The 23,793-nt window shown below is 38.7% G+C and overlaps 1 protein-coding gene across 1 annotated transcript in view; it reads right to left on the reverse strand.

Moving 5' to 3' along the window:
- The window catches only part of SLC15A1 (solute carrier family 15 member 1), a 77,403-nt gene that overhangs the window by 7,111 nt on the left and 46,499 nt on the right, over positions 1–23,793 (reverse strand). The window contains exons 17-18 of the mRNA XM_077158571.1: positions 22,922–23,068; positions 21,664–21,710 (exon numbers count right to left, since the gene is read on the reverse strand). Coding sequence (XP_077014686.1) covers positions 21,664–21,710; positions 22,922–23,068 — 194 coding nt within the window. The remainder of the gene's footprint in view (positions 1–21,663; positions 21,711–22,921; positions 23,069–23,793) is intronic.

Below are 23,793 nucleotides of genomic sequence, written 5' to 3' on the forward strand. Positions count from 1 at the left end.
CAAAGAACTGTAAAAAAACAATTTAACCTCTACATAAAAATTGTAGCAAGGTTTTCACCAGCTTTCTAGGCACTGGGGGAAAATGTCAATGAATTAAACTCAGATCCTAAAGTACAGAGGCATTCTACTTGGTGTGGTTTGATAGGTGATTAACCTGGAAGACTGAAGCTGACAGTGGGTCAACAAGATGCTAAGTATACAATTAGTACTGCTCTAAACTATAAAAGCTACTTTTACCAAAGATTAATATCAAGCATTCAAAAGAGAAAGAGAGTAGACAAAGTGTGGGATTAGGGACTAGGACCCTTGGGCCTAGATCCTGGCTTCATAATTTGTAAGCCATAAAACCATGGGTCAGCCCCACCTTCGACTAGAACACTACCACTTGCTGACACATGTCTCAGTTATGGTGCAAGACTCTGATAAGAATGAAAGTATTCTGGAAAAAAAAAAAAGGGATGTGACACATATAAGATGTCTTTTCAAACACAAACATGGAAAATAGCAGAATATAAATTGCAAACATACCCTGAGTGTTCTGAAGGGTGAGAGCAGAGACATGAGGTCTCTTGTGCTTTTAATTTTGACCAGGCACAGCCCTAGGGGCCCATTAAGGTTTCAAATTAGTTTAGGATTCATAAGACACAGCAGGATCCAAGACTATAAAATGATCATGGAAATGAGGGATGGAAAGGGGGAACTAGCTGAGAAAATAACAGGATGGGGCCAGTACCTTAAGACAAAGCAATGGGCAGAGAGAGTCATTCCTTCCCATTTTTTTTTTACCAGCTTTAATGAGATATAATTCACATACCACAAAATTCACTCATTTAAAGCACACAATCCAGTAATTTTAGTATATCCACAGGGTTGTGAGACCATCACCAACAATATAATTCTTAAAAGAAACCTCATACCCATTAGTAGTCACATCCCATCTTCCCTTCCCCCGAGTCCCTGGAACTACTACTCCATTTTCTGTCTGTATGGATTTTCCTATTCTAGATATTTCATATAAATAGAATCATACAATAAGTGGTCTTTTGTGACTGGCTTCTTTCCATTAGTAAAATATTTTAAAGATTTATTCATGTTGTAACATATATCAGTATTTCACTTCTTTTTATGGCTGAATAATATTCCATTGTATGGACATACCACATTTTATTTATTAGTTGATGGGCATTTGAGTTTCTACTTTTTTGGCTATTATGGATAATGCTGCTCTGAAGGTTTATGTAGAAATTTTTTATATAGACATAATGTTTTTATTTCCCTTGAGTATATAACTTGAATGAAATTGCTGATAATTCCATGTTTAACTTTTGAGGAACTGTTTTCTAGAGTTATGTACCATTTTACATTTCCATCAGTAATGTATAAAAGTGCCAGTTTCTCCACATTCACACCAATACTTGTTACTGTCTATCTTTTTTATCATAGCCTACTAGGTATGAAGTGTTATTTTAGTTTGCTAAAGCTGACAAAATGCAGTATACCAGAAATGGGTTGGCTCTTACAATGGAGGTTTATTAACTTACAAGCTTATGATTCTGAGGCTGTATAAATGTCCAAATCAAGGCATCAACAGGTGATGCTTTCTCCTCAAAGACTGGCTACAAGTGATTCTCCAGGCATATGGTGACATATGTAGGTCTCTCGTTTTTCTCCCAGGTTTTGTTGTTTCCAGCTTCTGGCTCTAATGGCTTTTTCTCTGTTTCTGTTTTCTGTTTGTCTTTCTCTCTCAGTTTCTCTGGGGCTTCTTTTCTGTGTCTCTTATCTTCTCTCTGTCTCTTATCCTCTTATAAAGGACTCCAAGAAGAGAATTAAAAACTACCCTAAATGAGGTAGGTCACAACTCAAGTTAAGATCCTACACAAAAAGACCCTACATACAATGGACCCACACCCCATGGATTAGCTTTAAGAACATGATCATTTCTGGGGTACATACAGCTTCAAACCATCACACGTTGTATTTCATTGTAGTTTTGATTTGCATTTCCTTAATGACTAATGATATTGAACATCTTTCATGCACTTAATGAAGTTTAACACCACCAGAACAAGAAAGGGCACCACAATTTAAACTTCTAAACATTTCCAAGTTAAACAACGTTTCTGAAGAAATAAAAGCAATGGAAATGATATTCTGAGATATAAAAAGAGGAACTTCCAGTTCATGAAAAATACAAAGATTAGAAAGAGTCTGGGTGACCATTACTGAGGTAGTCCCTTCCACACACCTGGGGCAGTTGTGTGCATGTGCATGTGTGTGGGACAGAGGAACGACATAGAAGATCCAACAGAAGGGAACAAAGAAAATGAGGGAGGAAGAAAATATTTGAAAGAATTTGGTAATGGCAAGATGAGTAAAATCATACCCACATGTAGTGACACTGCAGAGATATTTAAGAACATCAAGAAGAAAGAAGATACCAAAAGCTTTGTGAGAAGACAATAAAATAAACTACAAAGACTGACATAATTTCTTCTTTCCTTCCAGATGATTCCTCCCCTCCCCTCCCTTTCCTTTCTTTCCTGTAAGTGCAACTAGAAGCTAGAAGCCAATAAAGAAAAGACCCCAAGATTCTGGAGGAAAATGGCATCCAGTCTACGAACCAAGTGTGAAAAAAGAAAGACATTTTCTGGTACACATTTTGTTTATCCAATTATCTGTTGATGGACACTTGGGTTGCTTCCATCTTTTGGCAATTGAGAATGATGCAGCCATGAACATCTGTGTGCAAATATCTGTCTGAATCCTTTCTTTCAATTCCTGTAATTTTCTGTTGTTTTGCTATAACAGTAGCCATTCTAGCTGATTTGAAATGCTATCTCATTGTGGTTTTGAGTTGCATTTCCCTAATGGCTAATGATGTTGAACATATTTTCTTGCACTTTTGGTTATTTTGTATACCTTTTTTGGAGTGATGGCTATTTGAGCCTTTTGCACATTTTAAAATTGGGGTATGCCTTTTTGCTGTGGAGTTGTAGGATTTCTTTATATATTCTGGATATTAAACCCTTATCAGATATGTGGTTTCCAAATATTTTCTTATAGGGGTTAAAAGATTGTTGTTTAACCTAAAGCTTGCAGACACAAGTCTATGAGGAAATGCAGATTTGAGCTTTCAGGATCTGGAACTTCAATAGAAGCTGAGATATGTAGATAAAGCACAATGAGGTGTGGAAGAGACTTGCTTAAGGGAAATTAACATCCTAGTGTTAGAAGTATTTACTTCCTGGAACTTGTTTTTGCACTGTATAGCTTTTGCATGCAAACAACTTTTATCACCTTTCTTTCTAGTACATAATTTTGTACTTGGCTGAAAATAAACTTGTCTGAATACTAATGTCTCTGGATCACCGGGTCCCTTTCTCTCTCTCATTTTACTTTAACATTCCTTAGGGTCAAAGCTATAGCCAACATTTTCTTCTATTCTTTAGGTTGTATTTTTAATTTCATGATGAACTCCTTTGAAGCATAAAAGTTTTGAATTTTGATGATGTCCACTTATCTATTTTTTCTTTTGTTGCTCATATATAGTCTAAATCTAAGAAACTATTATTTGATCCAAAGTCCTGAAGATATTCCTCTATGTATTCTCTAGAAATTTTATAGTTTTTTTCCTTATATTTAGATCTTTGATGCATTGTTAGTTGATCTTTGTATATGGGATGAGGTAGGGGCCCACATTCATTCTTTTGTATAAGGATATCCAGATTTACCAACACCAGTTGTTGAATATTTCCCCCCAATGAGTGGATATAGCACTCTTCTCAAAAATCAATTGGCCATACTTATAATTACGCCTAAGAGTCATGCCCAGAGAACCTCTTCTGTTGCTCAGAGATGGACTCTCTCTTAAAGCCAACTTGGCAAGTAAACTCACTGCCCTTCCTGTCTACGTGGGACATGACTCCCAGGGGTATAAATCTCCCTGGCAATGTGGGTCATCATTCCCAGGAATAAGCCTGGCTTTGTCATCATGGGATGAGAAAGCCTTCTTGGTCAAAAGGAGGAAGAGAAATGAAACAAAATAAGTTTTCAGTGACTGAGAGATCTCAAATAGAGTCGAGAGTTCATTCTGTAGGCTATTCTTATGCATTATATAGATGTCCTTTTTTAGTTTTTAGTGTATTAGAATAGCTAGAAAGAAATACCTGAAATTGTTGAACTATAATCCAATAGACTTGGTTCTTGAAGATGATTATATAACTATATAACTTTCATAATGTGACGGTGTGATTGTGAAGACTTTGAGACTGACAATCCTTTTATTCAGTATATGGACAGATGGATAAGAAAATAAAGACAAATAAATAACAAGGGGGAAAAGAGGTATGGGATGTTTTGGTGTTCTTTTTAATTTTTATTCTTTTTTTTCAGTAGTGAAAACGCTCAAAAATTAATTGTGGTGATAAATGCACAACTATATGATGATATTGTGAATCATTGATTGTACATTGTAGATGATTATATGATAGGTGAATAGATCTCAATAAAATCCCATTAAAAAACCCAAGGCCACAAATATTTTCTATGTTTTGTTTTAAAAGTTTTATAGTTTTCCCTTTTACACGTAGACCTATAATCAATTTTAAGTTAATTTTTTTGTATAATATGTAGGGATTAGGTCAAGGTTCCTTTCTTTACCTATAAATACTCAAATGTCTCAAAACCATTTTTTTAAAAGACTATGCTGAGTTCATTGAATTGTCTTTACACCTTTGTCAAAAATCATTGGGGCCCCATCCCCCACCCCCCACAAAGACGGCAGAGTAGGGAGTTCTAAGATTGCATGTCAGAGGCTGGGATCACAGAAGTAAACAGCCAGGAACTGTCTGAAACAACTGTTTGGGGGGGCTCTGGAGACCAGAAAAACACCACAGACCTTCCAGGGAAGAGTCGTAGGAAGAAACAGATAGATTGCAGTGAAGAGCTGTGAGTAGACCTGTCTACACTGTGGATGCTTGTGCTCATCCCCCACGGGCACAGCAGCTGCCTCAGGAGCCACTATCTAGCTGGAAATAGGAGCCCTCTCTTCCTGGACCAGGGGGTGGGAGGGAGACTCAGGCAGGTACGATTGTGGCTTCTCATTAGAGAATTCAGACTACTGGGAACCAGCTCTGAGCACAGCTAAATTTACAACCCATCCAGAACAGAAAGCACTGGCAGGCTCTGTTTCAATCCTGCTCCCAGTAGGGAAGGAAACAGGGCCAATAAAGAGACACAGTGACTTCCTGGGGCGGTAGAGAGCAGTTTGCTGAGGAATAGCTCTTCTCCAAGAAAAGGGGAAGACAGAACTGGGCATTGACACTGGCTTTTGATTAGTGAAGTTGGGATGCTGGACTACAGCTCTGAGAACAACTAAAGTTTCAACCACCCCAAGACAGAAAGCAAATGGCAGCCCTTATTTCAAGCCTGCCCCTGGCAGTGGCAGAAGTGTGGCTTACTGAGAAACGCAGTAACTTATTGGGGCAGGAGGGAGAAGTCTGTTGAAGAGCAGATCTTACCTTGGAAAATGGGGGAAGGGGCAGGGCCAGGCACTCACTCTAGCTTTTTAAAAATATATTTCTATTAAGAAATATCCACACACGTATAGTCCAACCATATTATACAATCAATGACTCACAATATCATCACATAGTTGTGTATTCTTCACCATGATAAATTTTAGAACATCTGCATCATTCCAGAAAAAGAAATGAAAAGGAAAAGAAAAAAAAGAACTCATACTCCTTACCCCTCCCTCTACTGACCCACAGTATTTCAATCTACCCAATTTCACCCTTTATCTCCCACTATTATTAATTTATTTTTATCTTTTTTCATATTTATTATTATTTTTTAATCATCTGTCCATACTCTGGATCACAGGAGCATCATCAGCAAGGTTTTCACAATCACACAGTCATATTGCAAAAGCTGTATAGCTAAACAATCTTCTTCAAGAATCAAGCCTACCAGAACACAGCTCAACAGTTTCAGATACTTCCCTCTAGCCACTCCAATACACCATAAACTAAAAAGGGATGTCTATATAATGTGTGAGAATAACCTCCAGGATAACCTCTCAATTCTGAAATCCCTCAGCCACTGGAACTTTATTTTGTCTCATTTCTCTCTTTCCCCTTTTGGTCAAGAAGGCTTTCTCATTCTGATGATGCCAGGTCCCAGCTCATCCCTTGGAGTCAAGTATCACATTTCCAGGGAGATTTATACCCCTGGAGTCATGTCCCACATAGTGGGGAGGGCAGTGAGTTCACCTGTCAAGTTGGCTTAGAGAGAGAGGCCACATTTGAGCAACAAAAGAGGTTCTCTGGAGGTGACTCTTAAGCATAGTTAATATTAGGCTTAGCCTCTTCTTTGCAAGAATAAGCTTCATAAGGGCGAGCCCCAAGATTGAAGGCTCAGCCTATCGAATTGGCTGTCCCCACTGCTTGCCAGAATGTCAGTCATTCCCTAGATGGGGAAGTTTAATATTTCCTCCTTTCCCCACAGTCCACCAAGGGGACTTTGCAAATACTTTTTTATTCTCTGCCCAAATTATTCTGGAATATATTGGGGCATCACACTAACTTTTATAAACCAGTAAGATCTCGTGCCCTATTTAAGATTCCATCCAACTCCGGCTTTTGATCAACAAAAGAGAACAGCTACAGTTTTAACCAGCCCAGGCCAGAAAGGACCTGGCAGCTTCCATTTCAAATCTGCCCCTGGTGGTGGTAGATGAAGGACTGACTGAGAGACACAGTAGCTCCTTGGGGGAACAGGTAGCTGAAGGGTGGCTCTTCCCCCCCATGAAGGAGGGGAGGTCTAAGGCTCAGCACAGTTTACAGCTATTGTTTAAATAATTCAGACTCAGATCCCATGGTCTGGGATTTGAACAACAGTTTCAACCCACTCTGGCCATCAAAAGTGGCCAGCAAACTCTGTCTTAACCACGCACCCAGCAGGAGTAGAGTTGGCTGAGAATTAAAGGTGCAGTGCCACCTTAGGACTGTGGGGAACAGTTGGCTGAGGAGCTCCATCTGCTAGGTATGACAGGAAAGCATAGAATCAGGGAAATGTCATAAAGACTGGCACTTTGGAACTGATCCACACACCCTTCATGGGTTCTAGGCCTGTTGTGTCTGGGAAAAAAGAACTTGGGTAGGTCCCCTCTGGGGAGACCCTCTTTCCAGAATTAACCTCCAGGTAAAAGTAGTTAGAGGTAATTAGATGAATGTTAAAAACATACAGAAGTAAATAGAAAACAAACAGAAAAGATCAACATTCCTGGAGGAGAAAGAGGGAAAAGGAACCTTTTTACCTGGGGGGTGAAACAATTGCACAAATAATGCAATTTCAAATATCGTACCATATATTCTGATTCTGGCCCTGAATTAAAATCAGATGAAAGAGAATTGAAAAAAGTCTGATCAGTTAAACACAAGCTATTCTCAAGGTCTAGAATAAATTGAACCAAGTGTCAAAGATCTTTAGCACAAAGCCAATCAACAAGAAAATCCTAGGCAATAGTGAAACAGACCTCCAGAATAAACTTGTTAAGAAAATCAGATGCCTCAACACCAGCTAAAATTTATAATCCATACTAAGAAACAGAAAAATATGGCCCAATCAAAGGAACAAACTAAAACTTCAGAAGAGATACAAGAGTTGAAACAACTAATTAATGATGTTGAAACAAATCTCCTAAGTCAATTCAAGGAGATGAAGAAAAATGTGACAAAAGAGATAAACTATATAAAGAAGCCACTGGGTGAGCATAAAGAAGAATTTGAAAGCATGCAAAAAACAAGAACAAAAACAAAAATCAACCCATATTTTTGAAATGAAAGTCACAATAGAAAACATAAAAAATGCAATGGAGGCAAACAAACAGAAATTTTGAAGAGAGTAGAAAAGAACAGTGAATTAGAGGATAGAAGATCTGAAAACTTATAGACAGAAGAACAAAAAGGGAAATGAATGGGAAAAATGGAGCAGGGTCTCAGGGAATTGAACGACAGCACAAAGTACAAAAATGTACATGCCATGGGTGTCCCAGAAGGAGAAGAGAGGAGAAAAGGGTCAGATTTGAGGAAATAATGGTAGAAAAATTCCCAGCTCTTATGAATGATATCAATATACTGGTCCAGGAAGTGCAATATACTCCAAACAGAATAAATCTGAATAGATCTACTAGAAGAGAATCTCAAATGCCAAAGATAAAGAGAAAATTCTGAAAGCAGCAAGTAAAAAGTGAGTCATCACATATAAGGGATGCTCGATAAGATTAAGTTTTGATTTCTCACCAGAAACCATGGAGATGAGAAAGCAGTGGTATGGTATATTAAGATACTGAAAGAGAAAAACTGCTAGCCAAGAATTCTTTATCAGGCAAAACTGTCCTTAACAAATGAGAGCCAGCTTAAAATATTCACAGATAAACAAAAACAAAGAGTTCATTGTCAAGAGACCTGCCCTACAAGAAATACTTAAGGAAATCCTGGAAGCTGAAAGGAAAAGACAGGTGAGAGTTTGGAGGAGAATGCAGAAGTGAAGAATATCAGTGTGCTGGTTTGAAAGGATGTATGTCCCCTAGAAAAGCCATATTTCAATCAAAATCCCATTTCATAAAGGTAGAATATTCCCTATTCAATACTGTATGTTTGAATCTGTAATTAGATCATCTCCCTGGAGATGTAACCCAATCAAGAGTGGTTGTTGAGCTGGATTAGGTGACGACATGTCTCCACCCATTGGGTGGGTCTTGATTGGTTTGCTGGAGTCCTATAAAAGAGGAAACTTTTTGGAGAATAGGAGATTCAGAGAGAGCAGAGAATGCTGCAGTATCATGAAGCAGAGAGTCTATAAGCCAGCGCTTTGGAGATGAAGAAGGACGATGCCTCCCAGGGAGCTTCATGAAACAGGAAGCCAGGAAAGAAAGCTAGCAGCTTTCCATGTGCCTTCTTGGATGAGAGAGAGACCCTGAACTTCATCGGCTTTCTTGAACAATCTTTCCCTGGATACCTTTGATTGGACATTTCTATGGACTTGTTTTAATTGGGACATTTTCTCGGCCTTAGAACTGCAAATTAGCAACTCATCAAATTCCCCCTTTTAAAAGCCGTTCCATTTCTGGTATATTGGATTCTGGCAGCTAGCAAACTAGAACAATCAGTAAGGGTAACTAAAATGATAAAAAGAGATACATATAATATATATATTAAAATATGAAAACATACTAATCATATTTAAATTTAAATATAAACATTAAATATATATATTTTTATGATATGTAAATGCCAAAGGATAAAACAGTTGAAGAGTGTACTGCCTTTACAGTAATAACACTGAATGTTAATGGATTAAACTCCTCAATCAAAAAAACATGAACTGGTGAATGGATTAAAAAATATGATCCATCTCTATGCTATCTGTAAGAGACTGATTTTAGACCCAAGGGCACAAACAGATTGAAAGTGAAATGTTGAAAAAAGATATTCCATGCAAACAGTAACCGGAAAAGAGAGAGGGTAGCTATACTAATATTAGACAAAATAGACTTTAAATGCAAATCTGTACAGAGAGACAAAGAAAGACACTAAGTATTAATAAAAGGAGCAATTGACCTATAAGAGATAACAATCATAAATATTTATGCATAAATATTTTTGCCCCAGTTTACATGGCAACACTGAAGGGAGAAATAGACATCTTTACAATAATTGTTGGAGACTTCACTACACCACTCTCATCAATAGATGGAATATCTAGACAGAGGGTCAATAAGGAAACAGAGAACTTGAACAATATGACAAATGAACTAGACCTAACAGACGTTTACAGAACATTCACCCCACTTCTCTTGTGGCTCATTCTCCAGGATAGACCACATGTTGGGTCACAAAACAGATCTCAATAAATTTTAAAAGATTGAAATTATAAATAGCACTTTCTTTGTTCATAATGGAATGAAGCTGGAAATAAATAACAGGTGGAGAACTGAAAAATTCACAAACTTACTGAGGTTGAACAACACACGCTTAAACAATCAGTGGGTCAAAGAAGAAATTACAAGAGAAATCAGTAAATATCTCAAGACAAATGAAAATGAGAACCCAACATATCAAAACTTACTTATGGGATGCAGTGAAGGGCAGTGCTGAGAGGGAAGTTTATACCGCTAAATACCTATATTCAAAAAGAAGGAGCTAAAATCAAAGACCTAACTGCACACTCAGAGGAACTAGATAAAGAACAACAAACTAACCCCCAAATGAACAGAAGGAGAGAAACAAAGATTAGAACAGAAATAAATGAAATTAAGAATGAAAAAACAACAGAATCAACAAAACACAAAGTTGATTCACTGAGAAAATCAGTAGAATTGACAAACCCTAGCTGGACTGACTAAGAAAAAGGAGAGAAGATACAAATATAGTCAGAAATGAGAGGGAGAATATTGCTACTGACCCCACAGAAATAAAAAAGATCATATGAGGATACTACAAGCAAATATATGCCAACAAACTAGACAACCTAGATGAAATGGACAAATTCCAAGAAACACATGAGCAATCTACACCTATTCTGGAAGAAACTGAAGACCTCATCAAAACAACCACAAGTAAAGAGATTAAAACAGTCATCAAAAACCTCCCAACAAATAAAAGCCCAAGACCACAGGTTTTACTGGTGAATTCAACTAATCATTTCACGAGTAAATAATACTAATCCTGCTCAAACTCTTCCAAAAAATTGAAAAGGAAGGAACACACCTAAATTACTCTCTGAAGCCAACCTCACTCTAATACCAAAGCCAGCAGACACTACAAGAAAAGAAAATTACAGGCCAATTTCTCTAATGAATATAGATGCAAAAATCCTCAACAATATACTAGCAAATCAACTCCAACTGTACATTAAGAGGATTATACACCATGATCAAGTAGGTTTTATTCCATGTATGCAAAGGTGGTGTGGTCGATTCAGTTGTCAACTTGGCCAGGTGAAGGCACCTAGTTCTGTTGCTGTGGACATAACCCAATGGTATATGAACCTCATCTGTTGCTGATTACATCTGCAGTCGGCTAGGAGGTGTGCTTGCTGCAATGAATGATGGTTGGCTTAATTGGCTGGTGCTTAAATAAGAGAGCTCAACGTAGCACAGCCAAAGAAGCTCAGCATACCTCATCTCATCACTTGCAGCTCAGCCCAGGCTTTTGGAGATGCAGAAATAAATCACCCTGGGGAAAGCTGTTGGAACCCAGAGGCCTGGAGAGAAGGCCAGCAGAGACCACCCTGTGCCTTCCCAAGTAAGAAAGAACCTCAGTTGAAAGTTAGCTGCCTTTCCTCTGAAGAACTAACAAAATAAATCCCCTTTTATTAAAAGCCAATCCATCTCTAGTGTGTTGCATTCTGGCAGCTAGCAAACTAGAGCAGGTGGTTCAACACAAGAAAATTAATTAATGTAATATGCCACATTAACAAATCAAAGGGGAAAAACCACATGGTCATCTTGATTGACATGGAAAAGGCATTTGATAAAATTCAGCATGCTTTCTTGATAACATTTCCAAATATAGGAATAGAAGGAAACATCCTCAACATGATAAAGGGCATATATGAAAAACCTACAGCTGACATCATAATCAGTGGTTGTGAAAGTTAGTTTCTGGCGTCAACTTGGCCAGGTGATGGTGCCCAGCTCTCTGGTTGGGCAAGCACTGACATAACCCTTACTGCAAGGATAATTCATGGCTGTTTGATAAACCAGAAGCCTGGTTTATTAAATCGTCAGTCAGTTGATTGCATCTGTGATCGATCACATTTTTGATTAACTAAGAATGTGTTTTCCACAAACAAGAGAATCCAATCTGTTGGATTTGACCTAATCAGTTGAAGAATTTTAAGGGACAAGAGGTAATTTTCACTGCTTCTTCAGCCAGCGAGCCTCTTCCTGGAGTTTGTCTAGACCCTTCATCAGTTGCCAGCCTCCAAGCCCGCCTTATGGATTCTGGACTCTTGCATACCCATGGTTGCATAAGACAGTTTTATAAATCTCATATTTACAGATATCTCATGTTGATTCTACTTCTTTAGAGACCCTGACTAATATAGCTTGCTACCAGGAATGGTTCTTGAGAAATATAATCTTAAAAATCATTTTTTTCAGTTGGTTTTCTACTCTGAGTAGATTCAAAGGCAGCAATGACTATTTCCAATAATCAAGATGCACCGACAGTCCATGGCATGAGTTGACAATGGAGATACACAAAATATCACTATTTGATTCTGCTAATTGTATGTTTATAGGAGGCAAGGCACTGGGTGAGAGTGTTATGATACCTTAGTAGAGTTTTGTGTAGTTAAGAGGTATAATGATGTTGGTTGGTTATTCTTAGATATGCTGGATACAGTTATGAGGGAAAGGGATGAGCTGAAGTCTTCAAATTTGTAACTTAAATGCCATAAGAAAGATATAAACATTTCTATGTGTGTCCTGAAAGAAAATCTTATTTCCTAAAGTCACAGACTTGAGATCTCTGAAAACCAGACCCAGACCCTCATTGTATGAATAGCAGACTTACAACATAAATGAAAAATCTTAACCTGTGGGGTATCTGCTGTTAAAGTAAAAGCTTTGATTGGAAAAGAATGAGGTCCTGAAACTTGGGATGGGGACATATGGGTTAATAATGATGGCAGTGGGGACATGAAAACCCTGGTTCTGCTGTGTTTCTGCTACATAGTCCTGTAATTGGTCTGTTCTGAGGAAGCAGCTGCCCCACCTCCAGCCTGCCCTAAGGAGACAGCTACTGGACCTCCAGCCTGCCTTGAGGAAAGAGCTTCCCAGCCTCCAGTCACCCCCTGAACAATCTGTCATCCAACCTCCCCTTAAAGAGATTAGCCCTTCAGTACCTGCTAAACTAGTAACCAGATCCTGTGGAGAAACAGCTCTTATTCCCGTTTGGAGCAATTAATCCTGTTTCACCCAATGAAACTGTAATGGGATGTCCTGAGGTCATTGGTTTGAGAGACACTTCTAATTCTTTTCATGATCCCCACCCCCATGAAAAGTACAAAGTGTGATCTATGAGGAGGTATGCTATACTTCAAAAGAACTGTATGAGTTTTCTAATTTATATAGACAGAAATCAGGAGACTATGCATGGGAATGGATATTAAGAGTGTGGGATAATGGTAGAGGAAATATAAAGTTGGATCAAGCTGAATTTATTGGTATGGGCCCACTAAGCAAGAGAATCTGCACTCCATGTTATAGCTCTAAGTCAGAAAGGGTGTTAAAAGTTTGGTTGGGTGGTTGGCTGAAACTTGGATCAAAAGGTGGCTGACATTACCTGAGGTCAAATGCCAGAACTGTCCTGGTATAATGTAGATGAGGGAATCCAAAGGCTTAGACAGACTGGAATGTTAGAGTGGATTTATCATGGAAGACCTATTCCCATGCCCCAGAAATGTCCAGAGGACATACCTTTTACTAGGACTTTGAGGAATAAAGTTGTGAGACTAACTCCATCATCCCTGAAGAGCTCTGTAGTCGCCCTTCTCTGTAGGTCAGATATTACTGTGGGAACTGCTGTCACTGAGCTGGCAACAGTTAATAGCCATAGACAAGGTGGGCATGGCCATCATATTGGACAACAGACTCAAAGCAGTAGTCAAAATAATCTGACTCACTGAGACCTATGGAGTTGGCTAGTAGATCATGGGGTACCTAGAAGTACAATAGGTGGGCAGTCTACTAAATTTTTGTTTGAGCTGTATAAGCAGAAGAGCTCTAGGTCAAGTGAACAAAAGTCTAACTCAATTTGCAAGAACAGAAAGTCATGGCACCTCAATTCCCAGACTTGAGACAGTTTACAGACCTACAGCCCCTTAAATGAAGGAAGGGCTGGGTACCCTTGCGGAAGGACCCTGTTATACTACCCAAACTTACACTGTTAACCTTCCTCCCAGCCTTTCCTAAGGAGATTTACAGGTTTTTACCAGGGAACTGTGCACTGGGAAAAAGGAAATGATCTGATATTTCATGAATTACTAGTCACTGGCTCAGAAGTGACACTAATTCCAGGAGACCCAAAATGTCAGTCTGGTTCTCTAGTCAGAGTACGGGCTAATGGAAGTTAAGTGATTGATGGAGTTTTAGCTCAGGTCCATCTCATAATGGGTCCAGTGGGTCCCCGGACCCATTCTGTGGTTATTTCCCCAGTTACAGAATGTATAATTGGAATCGACATACTCAGCAACTGGCAGAGCCCCACACTTCTTCCCTGACTCATGGTGTGAGAGCTATTATCATAGAAAAGGCCAAGTGGCTTCTACTAGAACTGTCCCTACCCAGCAAAACAGTAAATGAGAAGCAACACTGGATTCCTGGAGGAAATGCAGATATTAGTGCCACTCTTAAGGGCTTGAAGGATGCAGGGGTGGTGATTCCCACCACATCCCCATTCAACTCTCTTAGTTGGCCTGTGCAGGAAACAGATGGGTCTTGGAGGATGACAGTGGATTAAGATAAATTTAACCAGGTGGTGACTCCAATTGCAGCTGCTGTTTCAGATGTGATGTCATTACTTGAACAAATCAGCACATACCCTGGTACCTGGTATGCAGCCACTGATCTGGCAAATGCTTTTTTTTTTTCTCAACAATTATTAGTAAGGACCACCAGAAACAGTTGTGTTAAGCTGGCAGGGCCAGAAGTATACCTTCCTGTTCTACCTTAGGGGTATATCAACTTTCTAGGGCTGTGTCATAATTCTCTCCGCAGGGACCTTTATCATTTCTCCCTTCCACAAAATATCACACTAGTCTATTATATTGATGATATTATATTCATTGGACCTAGTGAGCAAGAAATAGCAACTATGTTAGACTTACTGGTAAGGTATTTATGTGTCAGGGGATAGGAGATAAATACAACAAAAATATAGGGGCCTTCAACCTCAGTGAAATTTCTAGGTGTCCACTGGTGTGGGATATGTCGAGATATCCCTTCTAAAATGAAGGATAAGCTGTTGCATCTGGCCCCTCCTATGACCAAAAAATAAAAAAGCACAACACCTAGTTGGCCTCTTGGGATTTGGGAGACAACATATTCCTCATTTGGGTGTGCTACTCTGGTGCATTTACCGAGTGACCAGAAAAGCTGTTAGTTTTGAGTGAGGACTGGAACAAGAGGAGGCTCTGTGACAGGTCCAGGCTGCCGTGCAAGCTGCCCTGCCACTTAGGCTGTATGATCCAGCAGATCCACTGGGGCTGGAAGTGTCAGGGGCAAATAGAGATGCTGTCTAGAGCCTTTGGCAAGCCCCTATAGGAGAATAACAATGCAGACCCTTAAGATTTTGGAGTAAAGCCTTACCAGCCTCTACAGATAACTACTCTCCATTTTGGCCTGCTACTGGGCCTTAATATAGACTGAATACTTAATCACAGGCCATAAAGTTACCGTGAAACCTGAGTTGCCTATCAAGAACAAGGTATTGTCTGACCCCTCAAGTCATAAAGTTGGGTGTGCACAGCAGCACTCCATCATAAAATGGAAATGATATATAAGAGATAGGACTTGAGCAGGTCCTAAAGGCAAAACTTTGTTACATGAGGAGGTGGCCCAAATGCCCATGGCCCCTACTCCTGCCACATTACCTTCTCTTTCCCAGCCTTGAGCTATGGCCTCTTGGGGAGTTCCTTACAGTCAGTTGTCTAAGGAAGAGAAAACTTGGGACATCTACATAGATGCTTCTGCATGATATGTAGGTACCACCTGAAAGTGGATAGCTGTAGTACTTCAGCCCCTTTCTGGGATGTCCTTGAAGGATGATGGTGAGGGGAAATCCTCCTAGTGGATGGAACTTCGAGCAGAGCACCTGGTTGTTCATTTTGCTTGGAAGGAGAACTGGCCAGAAATGTATTTATATACTGACTCATGGGCTGTTGCTAATGGTTTGGCTGGATGTCAGGGACATGGAAGGAGCATGATTGGAAAATCGGCAACTAGGAGGTCTGGGGAAGAGGTAGGTGAATAGACCTTTCTGAGTGGGCAAAAAACATGAAGATATTTATGTCCCATGTTAATGCTCACAAGAGGATGACTTCATCAGAGGAAAGTTTTAATAATCAAGTGGATAAGATGACCTGTTCTTTGAATACAAGCCATCCTCTTTCCCTAGCCACTCCTGCCATTGCCTAATGGGCTCATGAACAAAATGGTTATGGTAGTTGGGATGAAGGCTTTGCATAGACTCAGCAACATGGACTTCTACTCACCAAGGCCAACCTGTCTATTCCTACTGCTGAGTGCCCAATCTACCAGCAGCAGAGACCCACACGCAGTCCCTGATATGGCACCTGATTCCCTGAGGTGATCAGCCTGCTACCTGGTGGCAGGTTGATTACACTGGACCACTTCCATCATGGAAGGAGCAGTGATTTTTTTCTAACTGCAATACACAGGTACTCTGGAGATGGGTTTGCCTTCCCCGTATGCAATGCTTCTGCCAAAACTACCAGCCGTGGACTTATGGAATACCTTATCCACACTCATGGTGGATTCCACACAGCACTGCTTACAGAATACCTTATCCACACTATTCCTTCTAATCAAGGAACCCACTTCATGGCAAATGAAGTGTGGGGATAGCCACGTGCTCATGAAATTCTCTGATCTTACCATGTCCCCCATCATCCAGAGGCAGTTGGGTTGACAGAACAATGGAATGACCTTTTGAAGACTGAATTATGGTGCTAACTAGGTGGCAATACCTTGCATGGCTGGGGAAATGTTCTCAAGGAAGCTATGTATGCTCTGAATCAGCATCCACTCTGCGGCACTGTTTCTCCCAAATCCAGGATTCATGGGTTCAGGAATCAAGGGGTGGAAATGGGAGTGGCTCAATTCACTATCACCCCTAGTGATCCGCCAGAAAAAGTTTTGCTTCTTGTACCTGAAACCTTAAGCTCTGCTGGTCTGCAGGTCTTAATTTCAGAAGGAGGAGTGCTCTCATAAGGAGACACAAAAATGATCCCATTGAACTGGAATTTAAAACTGCCACCTGGCCACTGGGCTTCTCATACCTTTGAATCAAAAGGCAAGGAAGGGGATTACTGTACTGGCTGGGGTGACTGATCCTATCTATCAAGGGGAAATAGGACTCCAACTACGCAATGGAGGTAAAGAAGAATTTTCCCAGAATACAGCAGCTTTCTAGGGCAAGTTAGCACTACCATGCTCTGTGATTAAAGTCAATGGAAAACTGCAACAACCCAAACCAGGCAGGACTACCAATGACTCAGAAACTTCAGGAATGAAGGTTTGGGTCACCCTCCCAGCTATAGGAAATCAAGTTTAAGAATGACTGTCACCTAAGGACTTGTACCCTATTCTGGAGAGATTTAGTGTGTTTTCAGTTGTATGCAGGACAGTTGAGTATTGTTAGTCAAAACATGTGTCTGTTATTGTGCTCTATCTAATGATTAAGTATGGTTTAACATGATGTGAACAGCTGCCAAGTTGACAAGGGGTGATGGTTAGGTTCAGGTGTCAGCTTGGCGTCTAGTTGTGTTGGTTGATAAACCAGAAGGATGGTGTATTGAATCATCAGTCAATTGATTGCATCTGTGACTGATTACAGCTACAATCAACTAAGGGTGTGTCTTCCACAAACTAGAGAATCCAGTCAGTTGGATTTGATTCAATCAGTTGAAGACTTCTAAGAGAGAAGAGAGAATTTTCACTGCCTCTTCAGCCAGCCTCTCCTGTGGAGTTCAACTAGACCTTTCATCAGGGTTGCCAGCCTTATAGTCTGCCTTGCAGATTTTGGACTCACATCCTCATGGTTGCATGAGATTCTTTTAAAACTCTCATATTTACAGATACCTCTGGTTGTTTTTGTTTCTCTAGAGAACCTTGACTAATACAACAGTGAAAGACTGAAAACTTCCCCTCTAAGATCTGGAACAATACATGAATGTCCACTGTTACCACTATTATTTAAAATTGTGCTGAAAGTTCCAGCTAGAGCAATTAGGCAAGACAAAGAAACAAAAGGCATCAATATTGGAAAGGAAGAAGTGAAACTTTCACTATTTGCAGATGACAATATCCTATATTTAGAAAGTTCAAAAAATCTACAACAAAGCTACTAGAGCTAATAAATAAGTTCAACAAAGCGGCAGGATACAAGATCAACACACAACAATCAGTAGTATTTCTGTATAGTAGTAAGGAGCAATCTGAGGAGGAAATCAATAAAAATTCCATTTACAATAGCAACTAAAGGAATAAAATACCTTGGAATAAATTCAAACAAGAAGATAAAGGATCTTTATGTAGAAAACTACAAAATATTGCTTAAAGAAATCAAAGAAGGCCTATATATATGGAAGAACATTCCTTTTTCATAGATTAGAAGACAAAATATAGTTAAGATGTTTATTTTAGCCAAATTGACTTATAGATTCAATGCAATACCAATCAAAATTCTGACAGCCTATTTTGAAGAAATGGAAAAAGCAATAATCAAATTTAATTGGAAGGGCAAGGGGCCCCAAATGCCAAAAACATCTTGAGAAAGACAAAGTTGGAGGACTCACATTTGCTGACTTTAAAGCATATTACAAAGCTTCAGTGGTCACACAGCATGGTACTGGCATAAGGATAGAAATATTGACCTATAAAATTGAATTGAGATTTCAGAAATAGACCCTCACATCTATGGTCAATTGATTTTTCACAGGGCATAAAGGTCCACTCAACTAGGACAGAACAGTCACTGCAACATATGGTGCTATGAGAATTGGATAGCAACATGCAAAAGAATGAAAGAGGACCCCTATCTCACACCTTATACAAACATTGGCAGAAAATGGATCAAAGACCTAAGTATTAGAGCTAGGACCAAAACACTCCTATAAGAAAATGTAGGGAAGCAATTTCAAGATCTTGCAGTAGGAGGTAGTTTCTTAGACCTTGCACCCAAAGCACAAGCAATAGAAGAAGAAATATGGATAGCATTTTCTCAAAATTGAATACTTTTGTCCTTCAAAGGACTTTGTTAAGAAAGCAAAAAGGCAATCTACTCAATAGGAGAGAATATTTGGAAACCATATATCTGATAAGGGTTTAATATCCAGAACATATAAAGAAATCTTACAACTTAACAATAAGAAAACAAACAACCCAATTAAAAATGGACAAAAGACTTGAATAGACACTTTTCCAAAGAGGAAATACAAATGGCTACAAAGCACATGAAAATGCTGATCACTAGCTATTAGGAAAATGCAAATTAAAACCACAATGAGAAATCACTTCACACCTACTAGAATGGCAGGAAAGCTGGAAGGTAAGGAAGGCAGGAAGGCAAGGCATGCAGGAAGGCAGGAAGGAAGGAAGAAAGAAAACAGAAAATTACAAGTGGTGGAGAGGATATGGAGAAATAGAAACACATATTCACTGCTGGTGGTAGGAATGGAGAATGGTGCAGCTGCTTTGGAAGGCAGTTTTGTGGTTCCTCAGGAAGCTAAGTATAGAACTGTCATGTGTCTGGCAGTCCCATAACTAGGTATACACTCAGAAGAACTGAAAAAAGAGGTGTGACCAGACATTTGCACACGTGTTTATAGTAGTATCATTCACAATTGTCAAAAGATGGAAACAACCCAAGTGTGCACTAACTAATGAGTGGTATATATATGGTATATACATACAATGGAACACTATTCAGCTGTAAGAAGACGTCCTGAGGCATGCAACAACATGGATGAACCTTGAGGCCATTATGTTGAGTGTAATAAGCCAGACACAAAAGGAGAAATATTGTATGGACATACTAATATGAACTAATTATAAAGAGCAAACTCTGTGGGTTAAAATCTAGAATATAGGTTACTAGGAAATAGAAAGAGAAGAGTGGGCAGATGATGCTTAAGATGCACAGAATTTTTAATAAGTTTTATGTACATGTTTGGAAATGAATAGAGGTGATGGGAGCAAAATACTGTAAGTGTAATTAACAGTGCTGAGTGTGTGTGTAGGACTGAAAGGGGGAAGTTTAGGATTATATATGTCACTAGAAGCAAAACTAGAGGATAAAACATGGGATTACATAACATAGTGAAACCTGCTGTGGACAATGCTATGGACTGTGATTATCTGTATAAATATAAGAAGGTTCCTAAATGAACTGGAACAAATGTACGTTACTATTACAAGGTGCAGATAATGGGGTGGCATATGGCAAAATACAGGTAATGTAAACTATGGACTATAAATTAACAGTAATATTGTAACATTATTTTATCAGTTGTCAACAAAAAAAGCTAAGCACCAATAATATGGGGGTATAAGGGGTATGTTTTTTTTTCCAGGGCAATAAGAGTGTTCTCAAATTCACTTTGGTGGTAAATGGACAACTCTGAGATCATGCCCAAAGCCACTGATTGCACACTTTGAAATGGAGTGGATGGTGTGAGAATAAAACTTAAAAATAATCAGTCAGCTGTCCTTGTATAGATCTATAATTGGTAGACTCTCTAATCTGTTCCATTGATATATAGATCTGTCCTTCTGTCCTTCTGCCAGTACTGCTTTACTGCTTTGTCTTAATTACTCTAGTGGTATAGTAAGTCTTAAAACTGATCGTAGTATGGGTCTTCCAACCTCATTATATTCTTCTTCAAAATTATTTTGACTATTCTCATTCCTTTGGTTTTTCTATATAAATTTCAGAATCAGCTTGTCTGACGGCTCAGATTTTGATAGGAATTGCATTAAAACTATAGATCATTTTGGGGAGGGTTGACATCTTTATATACAAGTCTTCTAATCAATGAACACAGTATATCTCTTCATTTATTTAGCTCTTCGATTTCTTTCATAAGCTTTACGTAGTTTTCTGCACTCACATCCTGCACGTTTTGTTAGATATGTATCGACATATTTCATCTTGGCAGGGGAACTATTGTCAAATAGTGTGGTTTTTAAATGCTGAATTCATTGCTGGTATTTAGAAATACAATGGATTTTTAAAAAAATGTTGATCTTGTATCCTGTAACTTTTCTAAACTTACTTATTCATTCTGTAAGCTTTTTGTTACATTTTCAGGGATTTTCTGTACAGACAATGTCATCAGCATATATGGATAGTTTCATTTCTTCCTTTCCAATATGGATGCTCTCTGCTTCTTTTTCTTGTCTTTTTGCACTTTCTAGGTCTTCCAGAAGGCTGTTAAATGAAAGTGGAGACTAGGGACAGCCTTACTTTTTTCCCGATCTTAGGAGGAAAGAATTCAAACTTTACCATTAAGTAAAATGTTAGCTTGGATCTTTTTGTAGATGTCTTTTCTCTGGATAAGAAAACTTCTTTCTCTTCCCAGTTTGTGTATTGTTTTTTACCATGAACAGATGCTTAATTTTATCAAATGCATTTTCAGTATTAATTTATATAATGATGTAGATTTTCTTCTTCAGGTTATTAAGATGATGGATTATATTGAACGATATTTTAAAAATATTGAACCATCCTTACATTCTTAGGAGAAACCTCATACTCTCATTTTATATCCTTGTTATAGTCAAACTTCACTGTGGGACTATATTACTTCCATAAGAAGCTAATATAACAAGTTCTAAAGAAATATACATACCTGATTCCATTTTCTCCTTTGTCTGGCTTCTGGATAAGGCCATCTACCTGAGAGAGAAAACAGCAAAATAAAACATTTTCAAAAATCTAATTAATTAGAATAAATTCAGATTAACATTTCAGCCTATGGGATGGAAACTGATGTTGATATTTATCCTAAGAGCTAAGGACATAATTATTATATTTGAAGGGCTCCATTTATTTAACCCTGGCGCAATGGATTGAATTGTGTACCCCAGTTTGGACACGATCCCCATATTGGTCTGTACTCTGGTGGGTATGAACCTGTTGTAGATAAGATCTCTTCAAAATGTTACTTCAGTTTGGTATGCTTCAATTGAATGAGAATAGGTTTTAATTTAGATTAATGGAGTCCCTTATAGGGAGAATGAAAGTCAGATGAAGAGGAGCCACTGGGAGCCACCAGAAACTGGAAGTCAACAGAACCCACAAGAGATATGAGAAGGCACCCCAATGTGTGTTGCCATGTGACAGTAAGGCCAAGGAACCCCAAAGATTGTCAACCAGTCTGAAGATTACCAACTCCAGAAATTGGTATAGAGGAAGCAAGCCTTCTAATCTCTGACACCACGAGCCCAAAAAATTCCTGTTTAGGCAGCCTATTGTATGGTGTTTGTTTTAGCAACTGAGAAACTAAAACACCTGGTTTTCCTTCAGTTTAATGTGAGCTCCTACGATTTTTGATGCATGCTTGTCAGTGGTCTTCATCAGAACACTGCTCTCAACAGAACGCTTCTCTCAAATGGTTTGGATCATACCATTTGACTGCTACCTAATTAAACACATGACCTAGGAAGTATTAATTCCATATTGCACTTCTGTAGAGGCTCACTTAAATTCAACTTTACAGAATACCTACAACTTCATTTAATTCAATTATACCTTCATGATTTTTTATATGTTGAAAGTGTCAATAAATGGCATATCTAGACATCTACATTTTGTCATGAAATCTTTTTTATATGTATTTTTATTGCTTTTATCCAATACAGTCACTATATATTTTTCAGAGACTGTTCTAATTTTACAACCACTCAGTGCAAATTTTAATTATTAACCCTTTCAATTCAGCAGTCAAACTTTAATTGAGAAGTCAAATGCCTTATATTTTTAAAGGAAGAAATTGGGAATATTCTAAACTAAATATTACATAGGGTAAAATGAAGTCATACCATTAAGAAGCCATGTCTCCAATATCTCCAAAGTGTAGAGTTGGCTATAGATGCCCTACTACTTACCACTCGGTATTCGTTGGGGCCCCATATAAGAAGGGTGTGGCGTTTGCCCTCCTCAAACTTATGAGTTACTACAGTGTCTTGTAATCCAGTAGAAGAAATGCTTATCATTGGCAGTTTGCTTACATCAAAAGTCATAAATTCTTCTGTCTATGGAAGGAAGGAAAGTAGTCATAGCACCAGAGCAATCACTCTGAAGTCATGTTCAGCACTGTATGATTGAACTATATGGCACATTATTTGACATTCCAAGCTCATCTTCTTAATGCTTTTGGAGGAGTTTACATTTGTTTGTCCAAACCTTCCACCTCTCACTTACGGAGGGTGATGTTTTATTCATTTATTTTTCTTGCTGTTGCTTGTCTTTTAGGATTATTACTTGAATTATGCTTGTTGGTATACATTTAAATGTTGTCTCCTGAAGATAAATGCCAAGGAAATTATTTCTACTATTGGCTAAAAAAAATGGCTTCAGGAGGAAAACAACAGCCCCAGTGAAAATCGATTCTGGGCTGCCCCAAGCATTAAGAGACAAATGTGTTTTTTCTTCATGGTTATTAGTTTGGTAAGATCTGAGGTAGCAGTTCTCAACTGGCGCTGAATGGGAATGAGACCAGTTAAATAAAAATCTCTGAGGTTGGGATCCAGACATCAGAATTTTTTTTTTTTAAGTTCTCCCAATGCTTCTATCATGCGCCCAAGATCAAGAACCACTGATCCAGACAAACAACCAAACAGGGTATGGTTTTTCAACCTCAGTACTGCTGACATTTTGGGTCAGAGAATTCTTTGTTGTTGGAGGCTGTGCTGTGCATTGTAGGAAATTTAGTAACATCCCTGGCTTCCACACCTGAGATGCCAAGAGCACACTCCCA

This window comes from Tamandua tetradactyla, chromosome 4 (assembly GCF_023851605.1).
Source record: "Tamandua tetradactyla isolate mTamTet1 chromosome 4, mTamTet1.pri, whole genome shotgun sequence".
Classification (NCBI taxonomy): domain Eukaryota; kingdom Metazoa; phylum Chordata; class Mammalia; order Pilosa; family Myrmecophagidae; genus Tamandua; species Tamandua tetradactyla.